Source organism: Anas acuta, chromosome 3, assembly GCF_963932015.1.
Source record: "Anas acuta chromosome 3, bAnaAcu1.1, whole genome shotgun sequence".
Taxonomy (NCBI): domain Eukaryota; kingdom Metazoa; phylum Chordata; class Aves; order Anseriformes; family Anatidae; genus Anas; species Anas acuta.
The window spans coordinates 22,752,565-22,777,171 of record NC_088981.1 but is presented as its reverse complement, the minus strand read 5'-3'; the positions used below and the strand labels follow the sequence as shown (position 1 = coordinate 22,777,171).

Sequence of the window (24,607 nt, the reverse complement as noted above, 5' to 3'; positions counted from 1 at the left end):
ACCTATTCAAGTCTTCAAAGTCAATTTTCTTCTGAGTAGAAAGAAGAGGCAGCAATTCTTCAGATCATTCCACACCACCACTCATCAGGACAGGCCTTCTAGCAATTGCTTTAGTAATATGCTTTATCTAAAAATTCAGTCCTGTAGCATTAGGGGACCAGTTAAAAAAACACCCAGTGTTACTTGAATCTTTGCTTTTTAATTACATGTAAAAATACTGAATAAAGTATATAGTGACATTACACTGTACCCTGAGCTATAATATGCTGGCTAGCTACTGTATCATTGGCATCACAATGAAGTTGCTTTGTAAGTGGTTGGCACACTTTCATACCATTTCTATTACTTAACCACAGATAAGGGCCCTGCCTTAAAAAAAAAAATCTATTAGAAAACATGACCACAGTCAGCTGAGGGTTCAGATGTAAATGTGTTCTTAGGTACTCAGCTTCTTTTGAAAATAAAAATGCAGAAGTTACGATATCTAAAAATTAAGTTACTTACAGCAGACCAGTATGGACAGGAGCCTGAGACTTTTACCTTCATCGGGTTCCATCTTTTAAAGTGAAGATGGATAGCATTTAAGAGATTTAAGAGTGACTTGTATCCATCTTCCACAGCTTAAAGCTATCACCAATGCATTACGTGATAGAAGACAAATACTGTGCTGAGGTATGGAGAGATTCTCCTGTGCTCAGTAAGTCTCCATTCTCTGTTCCCACTTCAAGAACTTCTTAAGAAAGAAATTCAATAGCATCGCCTGTGCTCTCACCACATTTTAATATGCATGAAAGCCAGTATTTACGTAGGATGCTGTTGATTTAAAAATCAAGAACACTTAGCAACACCTTCCTGTGCACACAAGTGACTAATACACCTAAAGGGCTGAGTTGCCAGTGGTTGTAGCTAGCATTGTTTGCCAGAACAGTATCTGCTTCAACTGATTCAGTTTTCCATACAAGCCAAGATTCCAAACAAGAGTCAATATTAGCATTTAAAACCACAGTAACAGCAGAAACAGCTAGGTCCCACCTAGTCATTTTACTCCACAGATGAGAATAACTTCAGATCACAGAACTGAGATTTTTTTCCATATTGCAAAAACCTTGCTCAGTTACCTTGTAGCTTACACAAGATGCCAAATGCAGCCTGCTCAAGCTACATGCCAACACAAGCAGTTGAAGGAGTAGATGGAGACCCTCAAAGGTCGTGATACCATCAAATTCCCCAACTTTTCACAGGGATATCACAAGCCACCTATATCATGCCAGTTTCATGTAAGTGATACAATGCTCCTTTAAGGTACTTCCTGTAGGACAGGTAGCACTTCCAAGTAATACTTCAAGTGGCATTAAATATTTAAACAAAAGGGACTTAACATTTGTGTGAATTTAGCTCTACCCATGAATCAGGAAACAAGTTCAACAGAAGATTTAAGTTAACAAATCATGTTAGAATTACCAGGTAAGTACAGCATCTTAATACTACAGTCAGCTAAACAGCACGGTTTGGGCAGCGTGCTACACTGGGAACCTTTAAAATATTGAGAGCCAAACATATTTTGTACAGACTGAACACCTGCCAGAGTAAATCCTTTAACAAAGTAATTTAGCATGAAGCATATAACACTGATCTTTAGGCAAACATACATACATTTAACCAATGAATCTGAGGACTGCTAGGAATGTTACAGCTGGTAATAGTCTGCTACAAAATCTTTAAGAATGCATTGCTATGTTGCTGTAGATCTTAATTCAGGACACTAGTCAACATCTTTAGCAAGAGACTTTATACCAGTCACTTTAAAGCAAGCAGACATTTCAAAGTTTCTTGTTTGCCAGAACTTTAATCTTGTTTCACTTCACCCTTCAATTGCCTCTTCATGCGTGAATACGGGCTGATTGTGTCATCCATCACAAAGTCATAAAGCACTCTAATCCACGAGTTATACTGTGGCAGGTTGTCATAGTATTCAGCCGCTATCTTCTTCACCTGAAGAGAAACACAAGGTTCATTTACTATTTATATTAGTACCAATCATGACAACTTTACTATCTCCAACCTGTATCTTAATGCAGATAGACTAGAAGTTTTATTTTAGATGTTAGATTCTAGAAGAAAAGCTCTTAGTGCTTTCACCATGTGAAAGTTTCTTTTTGGTGATTAATCACCTCCTTCACGTGAAGCTCACACACTGTGAAGGTTAACCAGGACAAACTAAGCCTAACACTCATTGTGCTACCTAAGGAACAATGCAGCTCACCAACTCCAAGCAAGCAAGCAGTTGGATTGCTAGTTGAGGTGAGGGACTCAACTCAGAGCTGATGTGTGTGTGCATATAAACACACACACACACGTGTATATATACACATATATATACACACAAACACAGACAAGTATCACTGAAAAAGACTTAGCAAAGTTGTAAGAGGAGATAACAGCCATTTTCAGTACGTAGTTTCACACCTCAGCACTCAGAAAAAACTTGTTCCTTGGAAGAATATCTTGTTTCTATAGTCATTCTTCAATGTCTGTCCTTCTAAAGCTTTCTACTCCTATATGTAGAATTTATTTTTTTCAAACAGTACACTTTTTTAAAGTGAGACTACCAGAGTTTCAGTCAGAAATCCTACAGCCAGCTAACACCTTTAAAACCTGAACAGAACAAGACTGAGCTTTCACTAAATTCCAGTTTCAGACAGATTATTATCAATGCCTATAAACAACAAGCAAAATTAAGGTATTTACATGCTTGGTTCAGAACTGAAGATGCTTTTGATTTATCATCACACTATCAAACAGGTCATCTAACCAGTAAACTTCAATTTTAAGTTCGCCCCCACTAATTCAGCAAATTTTAAGCTCAGAGCATAGCAGAGTCCAGTCCAATGAAATTAGCTAAGCTGTTCAAAGAAAAGACTTTTCTCATCAAACCTGTAGACTAACAGTCCTGTAGCAGAGTAGAGTTTTTCTCTCTGCAATGAAATGCTTGAAAAAAATCATTCCATATTTGGAACTTCAGTATTGGTGCATGAAGTGAAACTTGGTTTACCAGCAGAGATCTACACATCAATGGTGAGTTAGGTGAGCTCACACAAATTATTCATAGACTTAATCTTCCAAATATAGCTTAAGAAATGTAATTTCTCTTTAAAAAGAGCTAAGGCTCCACTTAAGGCACAGTCTTACCCAGGTCTCACTTGCCAACCACAAGGACAAAGCTACAAGCCCAACACTACAGCTTCTGTCAAACTACAAATTTAGTGTGACAAAAAACACATTTAATTGAAGATTACCTTTAGGTATAGTCCTGGACACCTGTACTCTCGTTGAGAAACAAAGAAAGAATTAAGCTCCAACTTAAAAGCAACTAGCAAAGACTAAAATGGGAGAGAACCAATTCAAAACTTTACATCTGCTACTTAGACTTATGCAAATGTCACAGATCTTAGTTTTGAAGCCTTGCCATTGTACAGCTGATACTTACTTAGCATTCAAAGGTTCTCATTAGAGAAAGACTGAGCTGCTCCAGAATAGAAAGCTATTAAGCATTTGTCAACAACACAAACACCAGCCATTCCTCAAACCATATCTCCTTCCCCCACCAGAGAATGTCACTGATAAGGGACTGAAGGATAAGCATGCATTGCAATGTTTTACTTAGTATTTCAGAAACAGAGCTGACAAGCCTCTGAAGGTGCCTGAAACTTGACTAGTTTTCTGCATACTTCCAAACCGAAGAATACCAAAGGCTGTCCATAACAGAGGCCTAAAGTCAGTACAAAGCATAAAGCCAAGACAGCAAGACATGCATTTCCTCTCCTTTTACAGAAGGGGTTAGAACAGACAGCACATGAGAAGTTTGTTTGGGGCTTCTCCCCATCAATCTACTCCCATTTTTTGTTTTAGAGAAGCAATTGCCATATTCCATTCTAACTTCCAAGGGCTGTAACACTGTAACTTCCTTTCTTGTAACTATTTATGTTCAACCTGATTTTCAAATTAGAGTAAAGCTCATTTGAAGAAAAAAGAACGACCTGGGAAGTAAACTTACCAGTGGGAGGCTCTTGCCAGGAATATTGGGGAAGTCGTGGTGCTCATTGTGATAGCCAACATTAAAAGTGAGCAAATTAAGTGGCCCGTAATAGGAGTAAGTCTCATGGCCCTTCAGAAACATGTAATGTTCAGCTATGAAGTGTCCTGAAATCGGGTGCAAACCGAGTCCAAGTACTGAACCAGCAAGCATGTAAAAAATGGATTTGGCTCCCCATAAATAATATATCACGACATCAAAGGAAAGCTGAGCCAACAAGTTGATGATTTCAAGTCGAGTAATTGGTTTGGGATTGATGCAGAGGGGTCTAATGGCATAGAAGAACGGCTGAAGAACAATCCATATGAACTTCCTGAAGCGGGTACAGAAAAACCAGCCCTCGAAGTTGGTAGGGATGTCCACGTCGATTCCATCGCCTCCTAAGTATCGATGGTGATCCATGTGGTATCTCTTGAAGGATATCGAATACGGGAGACCAAGAGGGAGGTTGGCAAATATTCCAAACCACCGGTTCCACATGGCTTTGCTATTGCCAAAGGCACTGTTGTGGGAGATCTCGTGAATCGCCAGAGTCATGGAGTGGCTAATACAGCTCCCGAACACGTACGCCCAGAAGACCACCCACTTCCAGTCCAAGTCCTTAACGAGGTAAAAGGCAGTCAGCTGCGCCAGGACCATCAGCACAACCACCCAGATCAAGTTGTGGTCTGGCTTCATCAACGCCTTTATCTCGGGATGCTTAGCTACACGGGAGAGAATTCGATTTAAAAATTTTATTTATAAGCTCTCATCACAGCATGCCGCCCTAATTAGATGGCAGAGGAACATATAACCGTTCCTTTCCCGCCTCCTAATTAAGGAAGGAGAGACCCCCATTCCGTGTGGTACATTTATAGCTATAACGAGCTTTCAGATTAAGCCCAGGACCAAGCAATTTCACCACATTTCCGCTGCTCGGCGGCCGGACGATTTTGTGACGAGCAGCGCTGTCACCCCAAGGGGGCCGGGAAGGAAATGGCTTCGCGCCGGCGGCCCTGAGGGGAGCCCGGCTCCTCCGGCCGCAGGACGTGGCTGCGGCGGACACCGCGCGGCTCCTTCCCTCCCTCCCTCCCTAGCGGGCCCGGCTCCTCCCGTCCCTTCCCTTCCCCTTTCCCTTCTCCTCCTCACCCCACAGAGCCGGCTCCCAGCTCCACACAGGCCCCGCCGCCAGCAGCAGCCTCCGCGTCTCCTTCCCTTCCCCTCCCTCCCCCCCGCGGGGCCGGCAGCCATTTTGCGGGGATCCCCCCCTCGCCACGCAGCCCTCACGGAGGAGCTCCGCCACCCCCCTCCCGCCGCTTCTCCTCCCCTCCTCACCCAGGATCTCCTTGCGGCGGTCGGCGTGGGGCTGGTCCGTGTACACCCACTCGAAGTCCTCCCTGGCCACCGCGTTCCCCATGCCTGCTGCCCTGCCCGCCCGGCTGCGGGCGCCCCCCGGCGCGGCGCTTTATAGCGAGGAGCCCGCCCTGAGCGCTGCCGATTGGCGCCGGGGCGGGGCGGAGCCGCCCTGAGGTGCCTCAGGGGGTGCCTGGGGGGGGAGGGAGGCAGCGCCCGGCCGCCTCACGGCCCCGCTTCCACCGCTAGGGGAAGGGAATCCAGCGGGGAGAGCCCGGCAACGGCCTCCGGGGGGCTGTGAGGCAGCAGGGTTGAGGCGGCAGCGCCTTCGTTGCCGGTCGCGTAGCTCAAAATGGTCGAAAGGGCGAGGAAGGCGCCGCCCGAGCCCCACGCGCTGGGTTTGCCCCTCGCCTGCTCCTCTCCGCCCCTCAGCGGGGCAGGAGACACAGGCGGAGGCGTTGCAGCAGATCTGGAGCTGGGCTGGTGCAGGATGGTTCTGCCTTTCCCTTTAGTTACACACTGATCTGGCCCAGCCGCCTGCCAGCTTCGGTTAAATTCGTGAGGTTTTAACTATCTGTGAGATTTCCGTCAGGCATCGTGTCCAAAAGTCACTAGGCGTACGTGGGGAGACAATGAAGTCTCATATGACTCATTTTCTTAGGAAGCAAGGCTGAAAATAGGAAAAGCATACGACAGCACTGTGTAGTGGTTCCTGAAAAAATGCTTTCTCTTCTCCAAAGGTAAGTCGTGTGTGGCTGTAAGGACTAGCTGCCTCTGGCCAAAATACAAATTTTTGTAAGGTGCCTAAAGATGTCTAATTACCATTCAAAATGCCTGCACCAAGGTCTTTTTTATTCACATATTGTGAAGATAACTACCTGAAAGGAAGTGGTGAGGAGATGAGAAGACTGCTTATCTTGCAGAGAAACAATAGCACAAGAGGGAACGGCCTCAAGTTGCACCAGGGGAGGTTCAGGTTGGCAATGAGGAGACATTTCTGCTCAGAAAGAGCAGTCAGGCGTTGGGACGGGTTGCCCAGGGAGGTGGTGGAGTCACGGCCCTGGTGGTATTCAAGGAAAGGTTGGACGGGGTGTTTGGGGACATGGTTTAGGGGGTGGTATTGGTGGTACGGAGATGGTTGGACCAGGTATCTTGGAGGGCTTTTCCAACCTTTATGTGTCTATGATGTTTTAGGAACTTCATTGACAAACTGCTCGGTAAGAACTAAACTCAATGTAATCTGCACCTGCATCTATTTTTCTTATTACACTTAACTGTGAGCAGTTTGACTACAAAGATTACTTTATGTAGAAGTTAAACGACTATTGCTTGGAATTTTAGTTGTCCATAAATGCATTGATATTCAAATAACCAACAGTAGTGATAACAACAGAAGTTACCACAAAGAAAGTAAGACCTTATTCATGACATTAACAGATATCTCAAGGCTCATGTTGACTCACTTAAAATTTATTGATAATAATAAAAAAGGCTAATACATGCAAGCTGCTAAAAGTCACAGGTGTAGCTGTGAAAACAGGGGAAATGTGATCCCCACTTGAAGATGGTATGATCTAAAGTAATGGACAAAGCACAGGATCTGTAAAACATAACAGCAAATGGTTTTGTTTGCATGCATTTTAATCTGTGTATGTTAAAATATGAATTAGAAGTGAAAAAAAGGAGGTAAGTTAACTCACAGCTTTTCTCTGCTTAGCCACATGATCTAATTTTGTAGTCTTTCTGAGGACTGCTGCAGCATAAACAGATGTCTAAATTTCATCATGGCACTTTGTCCTGGCAAGGGACGTTTAGAAAAAGTTTTACCGTTTGTTCACTGACTCCTTCACATTAGGCCGGGAAGTACTTTTGTGCTATCAGTACCAAGACCAAGTGCAAAGTTGCCAAGATCATGGGTGTTTCACTCAGCTGCACTCTAAACACTGTATGTAATGTTTCTGAAATTTTTCTCTTACAGTTGTATTTCCAGGTTTAGCATTGCTGTCATTGCACCAAGGACCTTCTCATCCATTGGAACGATACTGCTAAAAGTGTGAACGTCTGCTGGTAAGAAAGGTGATAGCTGGAGGAGAGGGAGAATATGATCGTTCTGGTGGTTGATCATTGAGGCATATTTACTGCACTGTGGGTTTCTGAAGTCACGAGTTTCGGAGGGAAAATTGATAAAAGATTCCAGATTTATAAACTAAATGGTCCTATCAGACAAACATGGCTTAAATAGCTGGGAAAGATATTAAATGGGAAAGTTTTAGAAAATTTAGTTGCCCAAGCATCTTCAAGTGCAAATATTTGTTTATTTATGTATTTACTATGTAATCACGGAGTCTTTCTTTGGTTAAGGCAGTCCACATAACAAATCCAGATTTTTTAGGTCTTCAGCAAGCGAACAGTATCTGTACCTGGCATTTTCTCTTCAGAAGACAGAGAGGTCCAGTACCTAGCACGTCTTCAGCCAGCACAAGGCTAGAACAGAAATCGCGGAGTGTTTAGTTACACATAAACCAAACCTGGCAGCGCATCCCTGCTGAACCAGGAAGGTGTGATGCAGTCAGCACGCCTCTGCAACAGCAGAGAGCACGTGGACAACAGGGTTGGTCCAGATACAGCATAAAGCAGTGCAGGAATGGAACTGCAGAGTATCAGAATAGCTCACAACTAGTGGGCAAATCACTATAAAGTATCCCAAACTAAATTTACTGGTGAACGTATGAATGATCCATCACTGTAATTGATCAGTTACGTTTTTAAAACCATCAGGATTACCAACAAATTGGGTAGTCTTCTCTGTTCTGAAGATGGATTTTACAGCTCCCATGCCATACTGTTTTCAAGAAGCCCTTAATGTACAAAATTCCCTAGGTAATCTAAGCACTCCCCATAGTTAACTCTTGGAAGATTGCAGTAAGAGCAACTAAGTTCTGTTCAATGCAGACTTAACTTTCACATTAAGAAATTATGAAAAGACATCCTCATAACATTAATAAACTTCTGTGATTAAATTAATGTGCTATGCTAAGAGTGTTAGAAATTTAAGGAGTTACTATTTCTATCTGGTCATTAATCTGAGAAATTTATTTTGTTAAGTAGGTAGTGTCTTTCTTCCTTCAGGGCTTTCACCTATTATATCTATTACCCTTTGTTCAGAAGGTGATAGTATTTCTGTATTTACATATTCACAGAAAAATCACAGGTTGTTCAATTTGGGGAGCAAGATATGATTGCGAACGGCTTTTCCCTCAAAAAAGGATCACTGTGCAGCTTCTAGTCTTCTGATATCATTTTCACCATGTTCATTAGATACCCAAACTTCTTTTTTTTTAAATAAAAAAAATAAATAAAACCTATGAAATGAAAACTTCTAGTTCTTTATTATTACTATTATTATTATTATTATTTTTAAAAAAGGTCAAAAAGGATGGCCAGCCTCAGTTTTAAGCAATTCTCAGAAACTAACTCCAGAAGACCAGTACTATCACTTTCTCTTTCAACTCTGAGGAGCTGTCTCAGCCCTTGCTCCATGTCATAAAACTTGTTGCACAATCTGATAGTTGGCTGCAAATAAAACAATGTTTTCATGTTACTTCATAAAAACATCTTAGTCTCCCTAGTGAGGGGTTCTTCCTTGATACAATCACTGATTGCTGCTATCACTGCACTTTTGTAGGTTGACATCCTAAACACTGTGAATTTGCACAAAAATCTGCAAAATTGTGATTTAGTTTTACTACAACCTATTTATCAACTTGTTCATATATTGCAAAATGCCTTTTTATTATTATTATTATTAAATAAGGGAAAAGACAGCATCAGAAGTTCGTGTTCCAGCTATTTTGTCTAAACTATCATTACTTCTGTAGTACTGGTATATACTCCCACCTTTTCAGGACCATCACTAACCTCTCTCCCCCTCCCTGGGAAGTGGAAATGAAATAGGTTGTACACATTCATTGTGTACTTGATGGCATTTATCAGAGCTTGTTTGTAAGCCTTCCCTCTGTCCGTGAAGTTCAGTGGGCTTGGTTCAGTTTGACTGTATTTGGTAGGGTGCAGAGGAGCAGGATGCACCTGCTGACTTGCAGCACACAGCACTTCCTTGAGCTGAAGGTTCCAACTTGGCACTGTTTACAGAGAATATTTCATGTAACAATAAATACACGGACGTTCTTTCCACCTCAGTTTCCACAGCTAGAGGTTCACAGACATACAAATAAACAGTACTCCCCATTAACCTGAAACTATTTGTATGTTGTGAAGGGAGGAATGTCGTTGCATCTTGTAGAAGTGAATAACGAATCTAAAACTGAGGTATATTAAGATAGGTACGAATAAGCCTTTTCAATAAATGTACTTCACAGGTTTATACTTGTTTAGAAGTATTTAACCACAAACATCATCTGGTAATTAGACTATTACATGAATTTGTCATTATGAAAGACCATTAAGTGAATTTGTACCGAGTGACACAAAGTAATTACAGCTCTTACGCTGACCTTTAGAATCATTCAAAATTATGATTTAAAAGAAGTATATGCCATTATTTTAAAACTGCACAGCTGATACCTCTCTTCAAAAGACCTGTAAAAGTAAAAAAATTAAGAGCCATGGAAGACCACTAATAGCAAGTCAGCCTTTTAACAGTTCAACTTCTCCCCCAGATAACCTTGTACCATTTGCTCCACGCTTTTCTTAAGAAACATACCTTCTTAAAAGCCTCAATCTGGCAAACAAGTTTATTTGAAAATCAAATGTCTGCTAAAAAAAATTAGGCATTTGCAGTGTTACTTCTGATATGAGTTAGTATGTTCCAGAAGCAAAAGCTGTAGCTTCCGTTTCAGGAAAAAAATGACAGTTCTACAGATCCAGAACATTTGATCAGAAGATTTCTGATTTGTTTGGTGATTTTAGTATAATTACTGTGTTATGCTGACAGCTACACAAACCGTAAGAAAAACCTGCACTGGTTATAGTATTAGTATAGTATTTTCTCTGGTTATAGTGTTAGGCTTTTGAACAGCCATAAAAGCAGCATCTGTGCTTTTCATTGCCACATCAAGGTGAATTCAGTACCACCTAAGCCCAAACCAGCAGCTGATTTAAAAAAAAACAAAAAACAAAAACGTAAGTCAAATGATAAAGCTACATAGTTTAGTACAATAAAACAAAAACAAGGACAATGGTATTTGTATAAGGTTCCAAAAATATACAGATGGGAAAAGAAATCACTGTACACAACTCTGAGGTTGTTAAAGTGACCAGAGACTGAACAGTGCAAGACATGCTTTTCCAGTTACAAGCTCAAAACAGAAGTGCAAAAGAAATTAAAGCTTTGTCTGAAGTGATTTACCTTTTAGGATGAAGAAAGCTAGAATATTGTCATCAGTATTACAGAGGAAATCTCCACCCCACCCCACCCCGAACACATACACACAAAATAGTTTAACTTTTTCCATAATACAGCATTTCATTCAAATTATGTCCCCCTGAGTTTGGTTATTGTAGGGACAATGTGTCTAATATTTATTTAGATGTTGGCCTATGAATCAAGCGATGCATAGGCAGCTTCTCAATTCTCCAGCTTTGGCTAGCAACACCTGCAATTTACAGGCAGTGAAAGTGGCAGACAGCCTGGGTTCAAGTCCTCCTGCAACTACTTTCATAAGACAACCTCATTTGAAGAAAGCAGTTGTGCTGAAAGCTGATGCTAAGTTATGGCTGAGGAACAAAGAAATTGCTTTGTAGGTCTCTGTACTCTCTCCCAGAATTTAGAACAATTTCAGGCAAGAGCTTTTAGCAGGCTAAGCTGTACATGCATCTATCCATGCAAACGTAGAATATGGCTCCCAGGACCTAAGAATTACTAGGGTGTGCGCACACGAAGACTGGATAGAAGGCCCTTCCTTGTTAAGTTTACAAAAATATATAGCCAGCACTGTAGCTTAAGAAGTCAGTTTTACTCATTACAGAGATCCCAAAAAAGTATTAACTGCTTTTCAGACATTCCAGACAAGGTCACTTGTAACAAAAAAGGTCAAGTTCTCTAAAACAGGATTTTAAAAGCGGGTCTTTTCTTCAAGTGAACAGGACATCTGTTTTTAAGCTTAACTTTTTTGTCAGTTAAGACTGAATTTATTTAAGAGTTTATGTGAACATATGCATAAACACAAATAAGTTTACTTTAAACACATCTGCACAGAAAAAAAAAAATTAACCCTTCAAAATGTAACAGAGCAGGTCTGGTTAGTATGTATCTATTGCAAATCTTAAAGATCCTGTGCATTAGGCCCACCCATACAGGAAGCAGGGGAAAAGTCTTAATGAAAGAAAATTACTGTTCGAGTCTAAGTGGTGTTTTGAAGAGCCAGCAGCCTAAGGGACACCATGAAACTAGTCACAGTATCCACACAAGCAGAGCTGCTTGGGCTACTGAAGCAGTGTATCCTCCTGAAGGTGTCATTTACTCCCAAGTTATTTTCTGTTTCGAAGGCGTTTAGATTTCCTAGGACAGTCTGTGGATTCAACCGCCTTCCTCCTTTTTCTAGGAGATTGTTCGTTTGAGCCAGAGCCCGAAGAACTTCCTACTGCGCTCTCCATCACCTCTCGCAGCTTGCGTTCAAGCTCAGCCAGTCGGGCGTTCTGTTCGCCTATGATTTGTGTTTGCTCTAGCAGTTTCTGATCTTGATCTTGGAGTTGTTTCTGTTGCTCTTGCACTTTGGTGCGAAGCTCTGAGATTTCCCGCTTGAGCACTGTCACGCCCGCACCGTTGGCTTTTACTTGCTGCTGGAGTTTGGTGACTTCCTGTCTCGAAGGGTTCTGCTTGGAGAACAGCTGCATGGTTGTTAGTGCTGCTGAGGGCCCTGGAACTGCAGAGAAAGTTGGGATTAAAAAAAAAAAAAAAAAGAAAACTGGGAACACAAAAAATGAGAACTGGGACACAGTTTCTGCTTTTCTCTTAAAAATGGGTGGTGCTGGGTTCTGGGAGGGGGGACGTTGGGTTCTAGACAAAAGTATGAATTGTGTCCCAGTTTGTATGTGTCCATATTTTCTTTATCTCTACACCCCAAACAGGAATCTGAATATTGGCTGGAAGTTAGGTGAACATGTAAACTGACTTACAGCTACTTAAGTGTCTAATAAGAGCATATGGTATTTCAGGGCCCAACTACTTTAATATAAAATACTTAGAAAACGAATGATAAGTTGTTTTCAGTACTACTGAAAATCTAAATATTACTCCCCTCCCCCCTCTTTTTGCTGTATCAAAAATGATAGAGGGATTATGCTCTCAGCTAGACTTAGGGTCACAAATGTTATGTCAAAAACCCACAGCAACATGGCCATAAATTAAGTGTATTGCAGAACTGCTATATTAAGTATTTCAGTAAAGCAGTACAATTCTGCTCTCATAGTTGTATACAGCTAAAATCTAAAAAATTGTGTTTCAGGCTTTAACAAGGTATTTCAGTTTTACCTTTGTTCAGGAAGGGGAATTTTTTCCCCACATCGCTGTATGCTTATTCTTCCTAAACCCTAAAGTTATATGGGGTTTTGAGCTTGGGCTTGTTGTTTTTGGTAAAATTCCTGCAAATCAAGGACACTGACAGCTGCTGCATCATTTCTTTCATTTTTTTTCCTGTCATAAATTGGATTGATCACTTTTTCTATCATTTTCCTCTTCTACCAGTGCAGTGCAAGTAAGATACAACTTTCAAGCACTACGAAGACAGAACAATCTGGAACAGCCTTAAACAGGCATCCTCCTCCTCTTTTTTCTTTACGATGACAGCATAGTTTTGGTTAGTTGACACTAAAGGGTTGCCATTAGGTAGATTATTTCTTCCCTCAACCCAAGGTAGGCATGTTTATGCCACATAAAGCCTTAGGTTTGGAGAACCAATTGATACAGGTTTTGGGCACTGCTCCCACAGCTGAGAGACTCAGTGAAACTGAGATATAATTAAGAGGATTTAATTAAGAGGTGGTATACACAATTATGGCTAAAAGGATTGACAGGACATACCAGAAACAACAAGTAGCTCCTACAGTTAGGCCTATCATTTTTGCTTAGGGTCTATTTATTTATTAAGTTATCTTTTCAGAGAATTTACTTCACAGTTCCTACGGTTCTCCAACAGTGTGGAACAAACTTCAGTAAAGGGAAAACACTGCAGTTCTACTAAACTTTTGCTTCTGGCCATTAGATGGGGTAACTATGTTAAACTTTGTTTGACAAAAATTACAGAAAGTCTGACAGGTCATATAAAGAAACAGCTTATTTATTTATAGACTTATCTTAATTGCCTTTTCAGCATTATTCACAAGTGTTTTGCTTGTTAGTATATGCCTTAGTGCCCTGGCAAAGTGGAAAAAAAGCACATACAAGTATGTTCTAGCTCTGTATGCACTGTAACATCTTAGGCTAATTTGCTGATCATACTAAATATAAAAGGCATCTTGAGTTGCTATCTCATGTGCCAAATATCAACCAAGTGCAATAAGAAAGTCTCATTCATTGGTGGCACAAAAGCGTTTGTTTAACGCATACACACTATGCATAATTATAACATACATTCAAGTGACCGTTCTTTTGGTAATACAAAGCCTCCTTAAATTACAAAGCAAATGAATTTCACAGTTGGCATTCTTAAGAAACAAGTATCATTAATACTTATGTGATAAAGCTCACTTATTTAAGGGATGGAGCTTTAAAAAGACAGTGCTGTGAGTTTTTGCATATACACACACCAAAAAAAAAAAAACCAACAAACAAAACACACACAAAAACACCTCAACTACACATTGGAATTAATACCTGGGGCAGCTCCTATAAGACGTCCTGATACATCTGACCCAGGCAGCTTCCTTTTCAGTATTGGAACAATCTTCTCATCAAAATATTCCATAGCCATGGAAGAAATGTCCCTTAGTTCCTGGAGAACTTCATGAGCTCTCTGAGGAGCTCTTGTAGAGTTTACGTATCTTAGCACACGGTAAATTTCATCTATTACCTAAAACATTTAAGAATATTTATTTTTTTTCTGATAAAAGGAAGATTATTTCACATCATTCTAAGAGTGTTGGCATATTCAGGCATATTCCAGTTCCAGGACCTTCTGCAGCACCAACAGCAATGCAAAATCAAATATGCTATTTGTATCATACTTTACTACATAACTGTTACTCTTGCATATCACGATGTACTTAATTTCAAAACACTGATAAAGAACTAAAGTCCTGTTTGTGATATACCAGAGAAACCATGCACTTGAGATATCACAACTCTCTTCAAATTCATGAAATAACACGTTGTGTGTGAAATTGTTTTACTGCATCCATACTTGAGTTTTATGTGCTCAGTAGAGCATAACGATTTATTTTTGGATAAGCAAGATACTGGAAGCCACGCAACAGAGCAGTCATTCCCACAGCCAATCGTGAGACATATAAAACATATGAATGGAATAGCAGTAATTATAGTCATGTTGGTCTGAAGAGCTCTGTATATTTACATGAATTCAGCTGCATGATCCCAAAACATTGCAAATTCAGATTACATGCACAATGTATTAATTTATGAAATAACAATCCACAACTAGCAGAGACCATAAGCACCTTCTTTATATGCTTGAAAAGCAAGCCTGTTGTTTAGGAGAGATGAAAGTTGCCTTGCTGATCTAATGAATTATAGTCTAAGGAGGTCCAGATAGGAGTGCTGCCTTCTTAGTACAGAAACTGAGCCAGGTATTTTGCACATGATTAAGAACGGCTTAAGATCATAAGAATTTAGAATCATCGTTAAGACAACACAGCTGGATCTTGTGTTTTAATAAAGGAAGCTTAGCTAAAAAGTTGCAAAACCTAGATATGACTGAAATGTGCCATCATACAACAAGCTTACGAAAGACTTCTCTAATTTTATCTACCTTTTATTCACCAGAATATTCACATGTTCTAACACAAATTAACATCCTGAAAGTTTTGTATTCTTCTTTCAAATGGAAATTTCCTGAGGGAAACAGGACAGGTTGGGGAAACCACACACATCAAGTAAACACTAAGCCTTGAATAGGCTTGACCAAAACATGATTTTCTGGTGAATTGATAACTGTGCAGAGAAAGCAGCAGCATCAGGCTTGTATACCAAGTAAATAATTTATAAAAATCTCTTTAGCTGTTACATCAGAATATGAACAATGCCTTTATGACTCAGTGCCCAGAATGAAAACAGCTGGTAAGCTCATTTGCACAGCTCCTGCACACCCCAGGTCTAGCTTGAGCATCGCCTTTCTGTCTATCCCTCAAAAAAGTAGGGCAGTATTTCTTTTATGTGTTCTATTAAGAATGTGAGTACCAAGACCTTAAGTTTATTTGACTTTTATTAAATTACAGTGTTTTTAAATATATATACATACGGTATATATAAATATAAATAAAATAAACTAATAATTTTAGTATCAAAGCAACAACTGTGTGTAGAAATCATTACCTCTTCAAGATTAAAAAAAAAAATCATGCAGATAGCCTATCCTGCTTACTGAATGCAGCAATGCCTGCCATGCTTCATCTCAACCCAACAGCTAACTCGCATTTGTCCCAGTGCAATTCAGTTTTCTTCCCTTTAAAAATTTATATCAACAGATCCAAACCTCACATAGAAAGATCAATGAATCGAACATCAGGCTTATGTTCACAGATCTCGTTTCAACCCTAGGCTGTAACAGCCTTCCTCAGATCATGATTTTGTCAGTTTCCTTCTGTATACCTTCATTTTCACAGCTTATAAAATAGTGGTATCACTGCCATACATCTCATTTGGATAATTTATACTTTCTGTTGGGGTAGCAGTCTGAAACACCGGAATTGTTTAGTAGTAATATTATTTAACAAAGTTTATCTACACTTAAAACTTTTATTCCATCTAATGTACAGACACTCATTCATTATCACAATGAACAGAGTTTCTGCATAATATGTATCTTAATTTAATTAACCTGAAGTGCTCAGACCCTTAAGAAAGGTCCTTGCAGTCTTCTTCATTGACCAAGTCCCTAGTGTATACATGGTCTAAGGTATTACATCCTCTGATGACCTAGCCTCCAACTGTTTTGTACAGTTAAAATTCAGAATTAAACCCTATGTATCCTGGTTTCTCATAAAAATCCTAAGGGAAAATATAAATCAAGTTTAAAATAGTACTGAGACAGTCTGGTTCTTTCATTTCAGACTGACTGCTATAGCAGAGTATTAGCTTGTGTGTTTTAAGTATGAGAAACAGTTTTAGTATGAACATACATTATACAATCTGGGACAGCCGGGACAAATTTAAGTTACATGATCGTGTTTTGTAAAAACATAAACATTCACATAATTTAGTCTACATTTTACCTTTCCAGGTATGAAGCAGCAGAGATTGGAATCCACATACTTCATGAAAGTCATATTTAACAGAGAAAGTCGTGTTTCTACAGCAGCAAGGATGTCTGCATGACGAGCTAATGAATGGTTTCTTCTTTCTGACTCCCGTCTAGAAGACAGACCATTAAGTGAGAGTAATTTAACAGTGAGTCAACAAAATAAAACTCTAATGCTCATTTATCCTTAAAACCCTTTAGAGGCTTGAAAACAACCACTAACATTGTTCTGTCTGCATGGGAAAAAAAGTGATATAGATTAAAAATCAGCTAGTAATTATTTAGTACACTTTTTTTAAGACAGTATTTTCTCTAAATAATTACCACATCTTATGTGATCCATAAACTCTGTATATAATTTAGGACTCAAAGAACAGGCTTTCAGCAGTAGACACTGAGTCATGGTGCATATTTTTATCCTGGCATATGCCTACAGTTAGTATCTCAATGTAATACACAAATTTAATACAATATTACTGCTTGTTACAAAATATAAGTTGAGGTACAAGTTTTTGAGAAAGGATCTCAACAGTAAGTAGCATTTAGTTTCTTCACCCTGAATAGGAAACCTGACAGGACATAGCAGCAGCAACTGCACTTATTCTCTGGAAAGAGGAGAAAAGACACTGCCTTAGTGAGAACCTTAAGCTCCCAGTAATGCTCACACATTAACCCCCCTCCCTTTCCCTGATTTAATCCTTGGCACTGAAGAAACTTGCTTTTTTAATCAGTCAAAGAAAAATCACCACCAAAGGCAGTTTGTCTTGTAAAAGAATGGCATTTATCCATTCCTAAGAGCCCCTCCTGGCTTTGCCAGAAGGGTTGAGTAATATATGGCCCTTCTTTTCTATGACACATTTTCCAATATTCCAGCTCCTAGGACTGTACATGACAAGTTACGTTCATGCACAACATTATTTTGTTATTAGATATTAGGTTTATGGTGGTTTGGAAAAAAAAAAAGGAAAAAACATTCAAATTTTCAAGATATTTAAGCTGAATTAGCCAGCAAGAAATTCCTTTTCAGCATTATGCTGAAAAGAATCTAGCACTCTGAGGTTCAGCTACAGTTTTAACTGGTACATACCTTGGAAGCTGAGCTTTAACTTGCTTTTGACACAAGTTGTGGTATCTCTCCACTTTTAGAAATCCCTGATTCAGCATTCGCTGGCAAACCAAGTCCATTCGTTTACAAACCTGTATTTAAGTAAAACAGAACACACACACAAGACACCCCTTAAGTTTCAAATAAGACCACAAGTCACTTTTATCTTATCCATACTTGCTGAGCAGTACAAGATTCTCTTTCTTCCATTTCAAGACACAGAAACTGCAGTGCAGCTTAATGTATCACCATCTCTAACAGTGACCATGATACCCCATAAAGGAGCAGCTCCATTCCACAGTTAATAAACGAATCTTCTGATACTGCCTAACAAGTGACAGTAGTCCAAGTTCCACCCGTATATAACTAGACATGATTTCCCTCTGATAATAATCAAAATTGCAAATGCCTGTGTCTAAATTCTAACTTGTTCTCCAGAGTGATTTTGATAGATAAAGTTAATATTTTGTTGTCTCAAAAAGATGCCTTAAAACCAAGAAAGTCTGTTTTTTCCTTCAACATTTAGCACTTAGGTTTTGGAGACAGACAAAATTAAAGAATTAAGCACTACAGTGCACATGAAGCAAGACTCCGTTTTGCATAGAAGTCCTCTCTATTTAAGAGATTCCCTTATTGGCTATGTTGCATACTGATAGCCTCATTTTTTTCACAGCTTTAGGGAGAAAGGACATTAATAGCTGCAGATGGCATAATGAGCTACTACATTTAAACCTTAAAAAGTAACCAGTCACGAGACAAAGCCGATGTGTACAAAAGTCTGAAGTATTTGTAATTCACAGCTCTGATGATGCAAGAGATTGGTTAACCAGCTGCCCTTTCAAACTGCTTTTTTTTTTTTCCATGAAAGTGCACAACTCCAAGTGTAACCCCACTTTCCAACTGAACAGCTTTGCTCTTTTTTTTTTTTAATTTATTTACACAAATACTCCTTGCTCTCCATCCAGTACTCATTTCATAACTTTGAAATCTACACAGTTTGTATCTTGAGAAAGAAGGTTCTCACTTCTAGAAAAGCCACTGATTATTTTTTGCTTCTATGGAAGGTACTACTTAGAGAAGTTCTACTTTCTCTTAACCAAAGAGAATTTCTCTAGTCACAGCTAGTCTAAGTTCTCTGAGTAAGCAATGACTCTTCTCAAACACATTTGTCTTTGAGACATTAAGTAACGGTTGTCAGTCTGTCCATGTTCCTTCACATTAGATCTTCCTTGTGAGTAGCTGAAGGAGGATAACCAGTCAGGCTAACTCCAGAGGTAGTCTCAGTATATTCGTCCCCCACATTCACTAGAATTAGCTAAATTATTTCCAGTGGATGAAACATAACGCTAGCCCTTCAACTACAGCAAGGATTAAATTCTCACATTTCTTCTAAGATATTAACTGCATTAGTGATGCTTCGATCTGACACCATTTTAAAGTATAAGACTTCACAGCTTACATTTAGTTCTAATGATATCAAACAACTGAAACAGGAATGAGTACTCTCACAAGGGCTACGTTACCTATGCAATTGTTCAGCAGGAAAAAAAACCAAACACAACACACAAGCAATCCTAGATACATTATTAGTGACAAACTTTAGAAGCACAGAGATATCAATCATGTTTATACTGACATCTGGTGGCAGAAAGTACCTTTTACTGCGTTGAAGCTCTCCCACATCCAAGTGAGCAGGTAGGCTGCCATGGGTAACACAAACTGCACTAGATTTTTAAACATTGCCTTTTCCAATCTACCTCATTTGCTTACACTTCTCAGCATGAAGAATTCTTTGCTCCAGTTTCTGGACACCGCCCGTATTTGTCATATAAACAGACTAGAGCCCTAAGAGACTAAGCAGATACCACGAGAAAACAGAAGCTTTTGCATCTTATTTTACCAGTCACCTCTTAGCTCTCAGCTGGTTCTTGATCGCACCATTTAAAAACACGGCATCTGAAGCTGTAAGAACAATACATTTTTTAGACTGCATAGTTAGCAGTCCTATATAAAGCAGCATTATCACGCTGGTCCAAGACAGCTACAGGCCATGTCAATAGACTGTAAGAAATTACAAAGTTCAAATTTGCTCAGTTTGTTTTTGCCAATTTTTGGAATATTTTCTTATTCTAGCCATAAAATTATAACAGTACAAGCTTCCTCAAATGTCAGGTCCAACTAGAATACTGTGTTCAAATTTCAGTGTTAAAAAGTTGTTCCAAGGTCCACACAAAATCCAGAATGAGAAGGCAGCTGCTTCTCAGCATGGTGACTTGCATCCAATAACAACTTCTATAAAAGAACTGATTTTCCACTTTATTTGTGACCAAACTGACACAATCTAGTAGAGGACTACCATTTTCCCTTTCCTCAAGCATGTCCTACTTCTTCCCAGCTTCACTAACAGATGACCACTGCCAAAACAGAAAGCAAAAAAATAAACTAAATTATTTAGATTCATTACGTGCTGTACTTATTAAGTATTTAGAGGCTACACAGACCCTTATTTCATAATGCCTTCCTAAGTTGAAGAACAAGTAAGCAACAAAATGCTAATGACTTCAACAAGAAACCTAAAATAGAAATGCCTGTAAATACAGATTTACTGAAACTGTGTGAAGATTAAAGCTGTGCCGTCCAAAGGATGTCCATCCTCATTTGTGCTCTGCAGAACAGTAATGCGGGTTGGCTGGAGAATTTAAGACACTTATGATGTGTCTCAGAATCCATGATAACCTTATCTTCATAGGAGGAGTTTATAGATTGTTTTTAATCACGGAGTGTTTGTTTTCTGTCATGCTCACTGTAGTAACAGCCTGAATGGAAGTGCTATTTCCAAGCTCAGACTAAGGATTTCGTTATTACCCCACTTTGGAAGCATCCAGCTCTCATCCTCTTAGCTGACTGCATCTTTAAAGATAACAAAGCAGCACAAGCCCATTCTACTGTTTCAGGTCAACTGATCAAAGTTCATCGCGGTATCACCACCGTTGTAAACTGTTATATGGTATCCATGCTCAAAACCGATCGTCCTTCTCTAGAACGAGCATTTCAAGTGTTTCATCTCAAAATGAGGAGTGTTTCTTCCAAACATGATGTCACCCTATTTAATAGAAAGAAATCACACACATACATTTATCAGTAGAATTCAAAGTGCTTTACAGAAGGCAGTATTGACTCCATTTTACATTTTGCTCCATTTTATTTGGCTAGGTGGAGGCCTAACTTACGTGAATATGGCATAATATGAATAAGGCATAATTCAGTAAAATGATTTGTTCCAGGATGATGCCAAAGCATGAATGAAAACCTACAGCCATTCTCCTATCCACAGCATATTAGGCTTCCTACAGAACAGAGCAAGAGTGTTTCCCTGTCATGCTTATGACCTGAATAACTGTGCATTACTTGCTTTTCTGACCGCCTTCCAATAATCTTGTTGTCTCAGAACTGCTCTGCCATCTCAAAAACATGGTCAAAATTCTAAAGCTTCTGTACAGACATTAAAAAATATTACAGTGAAATAACCATTCAAAAGCTGGAAGGTACGCTGGCTTCCACATCAGCCTGCATACTTGGCTTTACCTCCTCCTGAGCATTACAGCTTCAGCCATAATGGTCTTTGGGGCTTCTGCATTCCTCTTATGACAAGAGATCAAAGGAAGTAGGTTAAGTAAATATTTAAAATGTCAGAAAGTAAAATGTTGCTCCTTTGCTTCTCATTCACTTTCTCCGAACAGAAGTTTGATACCTCAAGATTTGCATTAAGGCATAATTTCAGACACGACTGCATTCTGAATACCTACTCGTTTAGTCTCCACTAGTCTAGTTCTACTCCTCTGTTTAACCAGTTAGGTACCTCATTTATGCTTTAAAATGCTGTGACATCAGGCACTGCAGAAGGCATTGTGTTAAGTATAACAGGTGCTTCTTCTTACATGGGCAGGCCCATGCTCTTGCTTTGCCCAATGGTAATCATAAGCAGGAAACATCCTTTACCTCATTCTTCAGTCTCTGAAACAGACTTACATATCCTAAGCCTTAGATTATACACCTCATTGCACTCTACATAAACAATGCAGGTTCTCGTCTCTATTTTAATCTGAAAACTTGCTGGTGTTCTGTCCCCTCCCACCCAGCCAACTCCTTAGTCTAGCGCACGCACTAGCTTCAACACCCATTCAACTCAAAAGACTTTGTTTGCATCTGTCAAGATGATCACTAAGACGATCCACAAAGAGAAGGATTAGGACATCCATTTTCTTCAACGCTGAGCCCCAGAAAATGCATTCAAATTGATCTGTTTAGGGAACCCATGCTTACTGCCAAATATATGTATGATCAAGCTTTATTTAGGTCAATTATGTCCTGGATCACATCTTCCTACCTTCTTCAAGGTATTTCAACCCCTTGCAATGTGGCATTACATGCAATAAGGAGTCCATTTTGGGGCACACTTTTAACTTGCATGAATTGCCATAAGAACACTCTTAGTTCTGCGTGGCAAACCAGAAGACCTAGCTGATCCAAGTAGACGTGCTTATGAGCCACACTTTTGACTAGGTCAAAGAAGGGTTTCTTGACAGAAGGTGATTCTTGACATTAGTGCTGATTAACGAGGGCAAGTGTACATTCATCTCAGAATAATTCTCACGTTTTCTGGTGTGTCTTAAGGGTAAAATATGGAATGTGATGCAAATTAAGTTTCTTGGCTGTCACTCAAAAATAAAAAGAGGGGAAGATCAACTGAATAGTTTCCTTCGTTTTACATCTAGTATTGTTCCATGTGTGTCTAAGTCGATACTTATCCAGTCTGGTTTTGCCATTTCTAAAGCTTCTGCAAATGACAGTCTTCTTGAACAACGGACTTGTGTTACATGACAGAGGTGTTTCACTTGTTAAGAAGCACAAAGAGTTAAACAGCTCTTTTATCCCTTACACCAGCGTTTTTCCTATTCTGAATTTCCCTGCTGACAAAGCATTGCTTACAAACACTAAGTTAGCCTTGCGAGACGAAAAATCCTCCTACTGATTAGTGACAGTTCTCACAGCTACCATTTATAAAATGCAATGGGAAAACTGCAGTGAACAGTGCCCAGTGTGGCAATATAGACCATACAGCACTAAGCACACCCAAACAGCACACAGGCTTCTTGTCATCCAAGCTGTAAAGGCTGCAATCCAAAAAAAGCTGTACTAAGTATTTTTCCACAAATCCCCTACCTACTCTTAGAGAAGAAGCAAAAGCCTTCTGAGATTACTAGGCTGACAGCATGCTAGAAATATTTAGGCACAGCGTGTTTGGTGCAGTACAAATAAAAACAGTTTCTGCTTGAAGAGCTTTCAGTTTAAAGGTACGCTCAGCTTGCCACACTTCAGGTTGCTGATCAAGGACAAGCAGAGCCCAATTCTCTGCAGAAATGTGCTTGTAACACTACCTAGTTTAAGCTAATGAGTTCTTAAAATAGCAGCAGCACAGGCAAGTTCACCGAGGGCGACACATGCCCCATGTTAGTTCCATCGCTGTGTTTCCGTTGACGATCTCCTCAGAAATGGAGCAGGGCAGCAGCCGCTCCCGTTATGCTCACATCACGACCAGGGTTTACACGAGGCTCCACGCAGGCTCTTCAAGACTGCTAAACGCCGATCTCCTCGCTGACACGTGAGCTGTTATTTTTTTTTGATATGACGATGCTTGCCAGCGCAGGCAGCACCTTTTCTTCGACCCGCCAGCACGGCTGCGAGCAGCAGGCGGCCCCTCGGGCCTGCAGGGCTCCGCTCCGCGCCCCACAGGCGGGGCTGCGCCCCCTGCACCCCTGGGGCCTCCCCCCCCTGAGCAGAAAGAACCCCCCAGGCGGGACGCGAGGCGCTGCCCCCTCCACACCACGCCCCCCGTGATGCCACAAAGCGGCGGGACCCGTAAGAAATTAAAAACCCTCCCGCCCCATCCCGGCCCCTCCACACCCCCGGGCACGGGGCCCGGCCGCCACAGGGCCCCCCCCCCCCACGGCCCGGCCCCTACCAGGCGGAGCTGGCTGGTCTCGTCGTAGGACAGGAAGCTGAGGATGCTCTCGATGGCCACGATGGGCAGCCCCATCAGCGTGTTGCTCTGCGGGGGCTGCTCCAGCAGCGCCGGGGCCTCGGGAGCCGGCGGGAGCGGGGTCGGGGAGAGCCGCGCCGGGCACAGGGCGCCGCCGTCCCCCTCCGACAGGAGCCGCTCCTCCGCCGCCGCCATCTTGCAGCCCGGCCTGCCTCCGCCGGGGGAGGAGCGCGGGGCTTCCGATGACGCCGCTTCCGCCCGCCCTGCCCGCCCTGCCGCTGAGGGGCGGCAGAGGGCGGTGGGCAGGGGTGGAGGGAGGGGGGCTTTATGCAGCGTCCCGGGGGATCAGGAGGGGAAAGGGGGAAAAAAGGCACGGCCGGGCACTGAGACCCCCGTGGGGCCGTTGTGGAAGGGGGCCCGGAGTGGCATGGGTGTGGTGGAGGCTGCTTGGAGCTGCCCTGAAGTGATGGGGCATGCACCACAAGTGAATAAGTGGGAGCAGTCTTAAGCATAGCGTGCCCTGGAAGCAGGACAGCCCGTGTCAGCCAGTGTGGTGGAGGGTAAAAGTACAAATTGTTTGCTTGTAAAGGACAGACAGTTTGATAACG

At 40.9% G+C, this 24,607-nt stretch overlaps 2 protein-coding genes across 2 annotated transcripts; both read right to left on the bottom strand.

Annotated features, from left to right (window-relative positions):
* Positions 1-179: 179 nt before the first annotated feature.
* Positions 180-5,817, bottom strand: DEGS1 (delta 4-desaturase, sphingolipid 1). The gene is made up of 3 exons (XM_068676096.1): positions 5,408-5,817; positions 4,055-4,797; positions 180-1,992 (listed from the first exon to the last, which is right to left on the bottom strand). Exons 1-3 carry the CDS (start codon positions 5,487-5,489, stop codon positions 1,846-1,848), a joined length of 972 nt encoding a protein of 323 aa, XP_068532197.1. The 5' UTR covers positions 5,490-5,817; the 3' UTR covers positions 180-1,845.
* A 4,760-nt stretch (positions 5,818-10,577) lies between these two features.
* On the bottom strand, positions 10,578-24,235 carry FBXO28 (F-box protein 28). The gene is made up of 5 exons (XM_068676095.1): positions 23,982-24,235; positions 17,942-18,051; positions 16,829-16,967; positions 14,256-14,451; positions 10,578-12,306 (listed from the first exon to the last, which is right to left on the bottom strand). The coding sequence occupies exons 1-5, from the start codon at positions 24,192-24,194 to the stop codon at positions 11,912-11,914; spliced, it is 1,053 nt and encodes a 350-aa protein (XP_068532196.1). The 5' UTR covers positions 24,195-24,235; the 3' UTR covers positions 10,578-11,911.
* Between the last annotated feature and the right edge of the window lie 372 nt (positions 24,236-24,607).

What these genes read in the sequence shown, in the direction of transcription:
- FBXO28 (XM_068676095.1), bottom strand. Translation starts at nt 24,194, where the DNA reads ATGGCGGCGGCGGAGGAGCGGCTCCTGTCGGAGGGGGACGGCGGCGCC. An exon ending in AGACCAGCCAGCTCCGCCTG is followed by an intron (nt 18,052 to 23,981) that starts GTAGGGGCCGGG and finishes ACTTAAATACAG; the next exon opens with GTTTGTAAACGAATGGACTT. An exon ending in TCTTATAGGAGCTGCCCCAG is followed by an intron (nt 12,307 to 14,255) that starts GTATTAATTCCA and finishes CTTTCTCTGCAG; the next exon opens with TTCCAGGGCCCTCAGCAGCA.
- DEGS1 (XM_068676096.1), bottom strand. Translation starts at nt 5,489, where the DNA reads ATGGGGAACGCGGTGGCCAGGGAGGACTTCGAGTGGGTGTACACGGAC. An exon ending in CCGCCGCAAGGAGATCCTGG is followed by an intron (nt 4,798 to 5,407) that starts GTGAGGAGGGGA and finishes TCTCCCGTGTAG; the next exon opens with CTAAGCATCCCGAGATAAAG. An exon ending in CTGGCAAGAGCCTCCCACTG is followed by an intron (nt 1,993 to 4,054) that starts GTAAGTTTACTT and finishes GTTTCTCTTCAG; the next exon opens with GTGAAGAAGATAGCGGCTGA.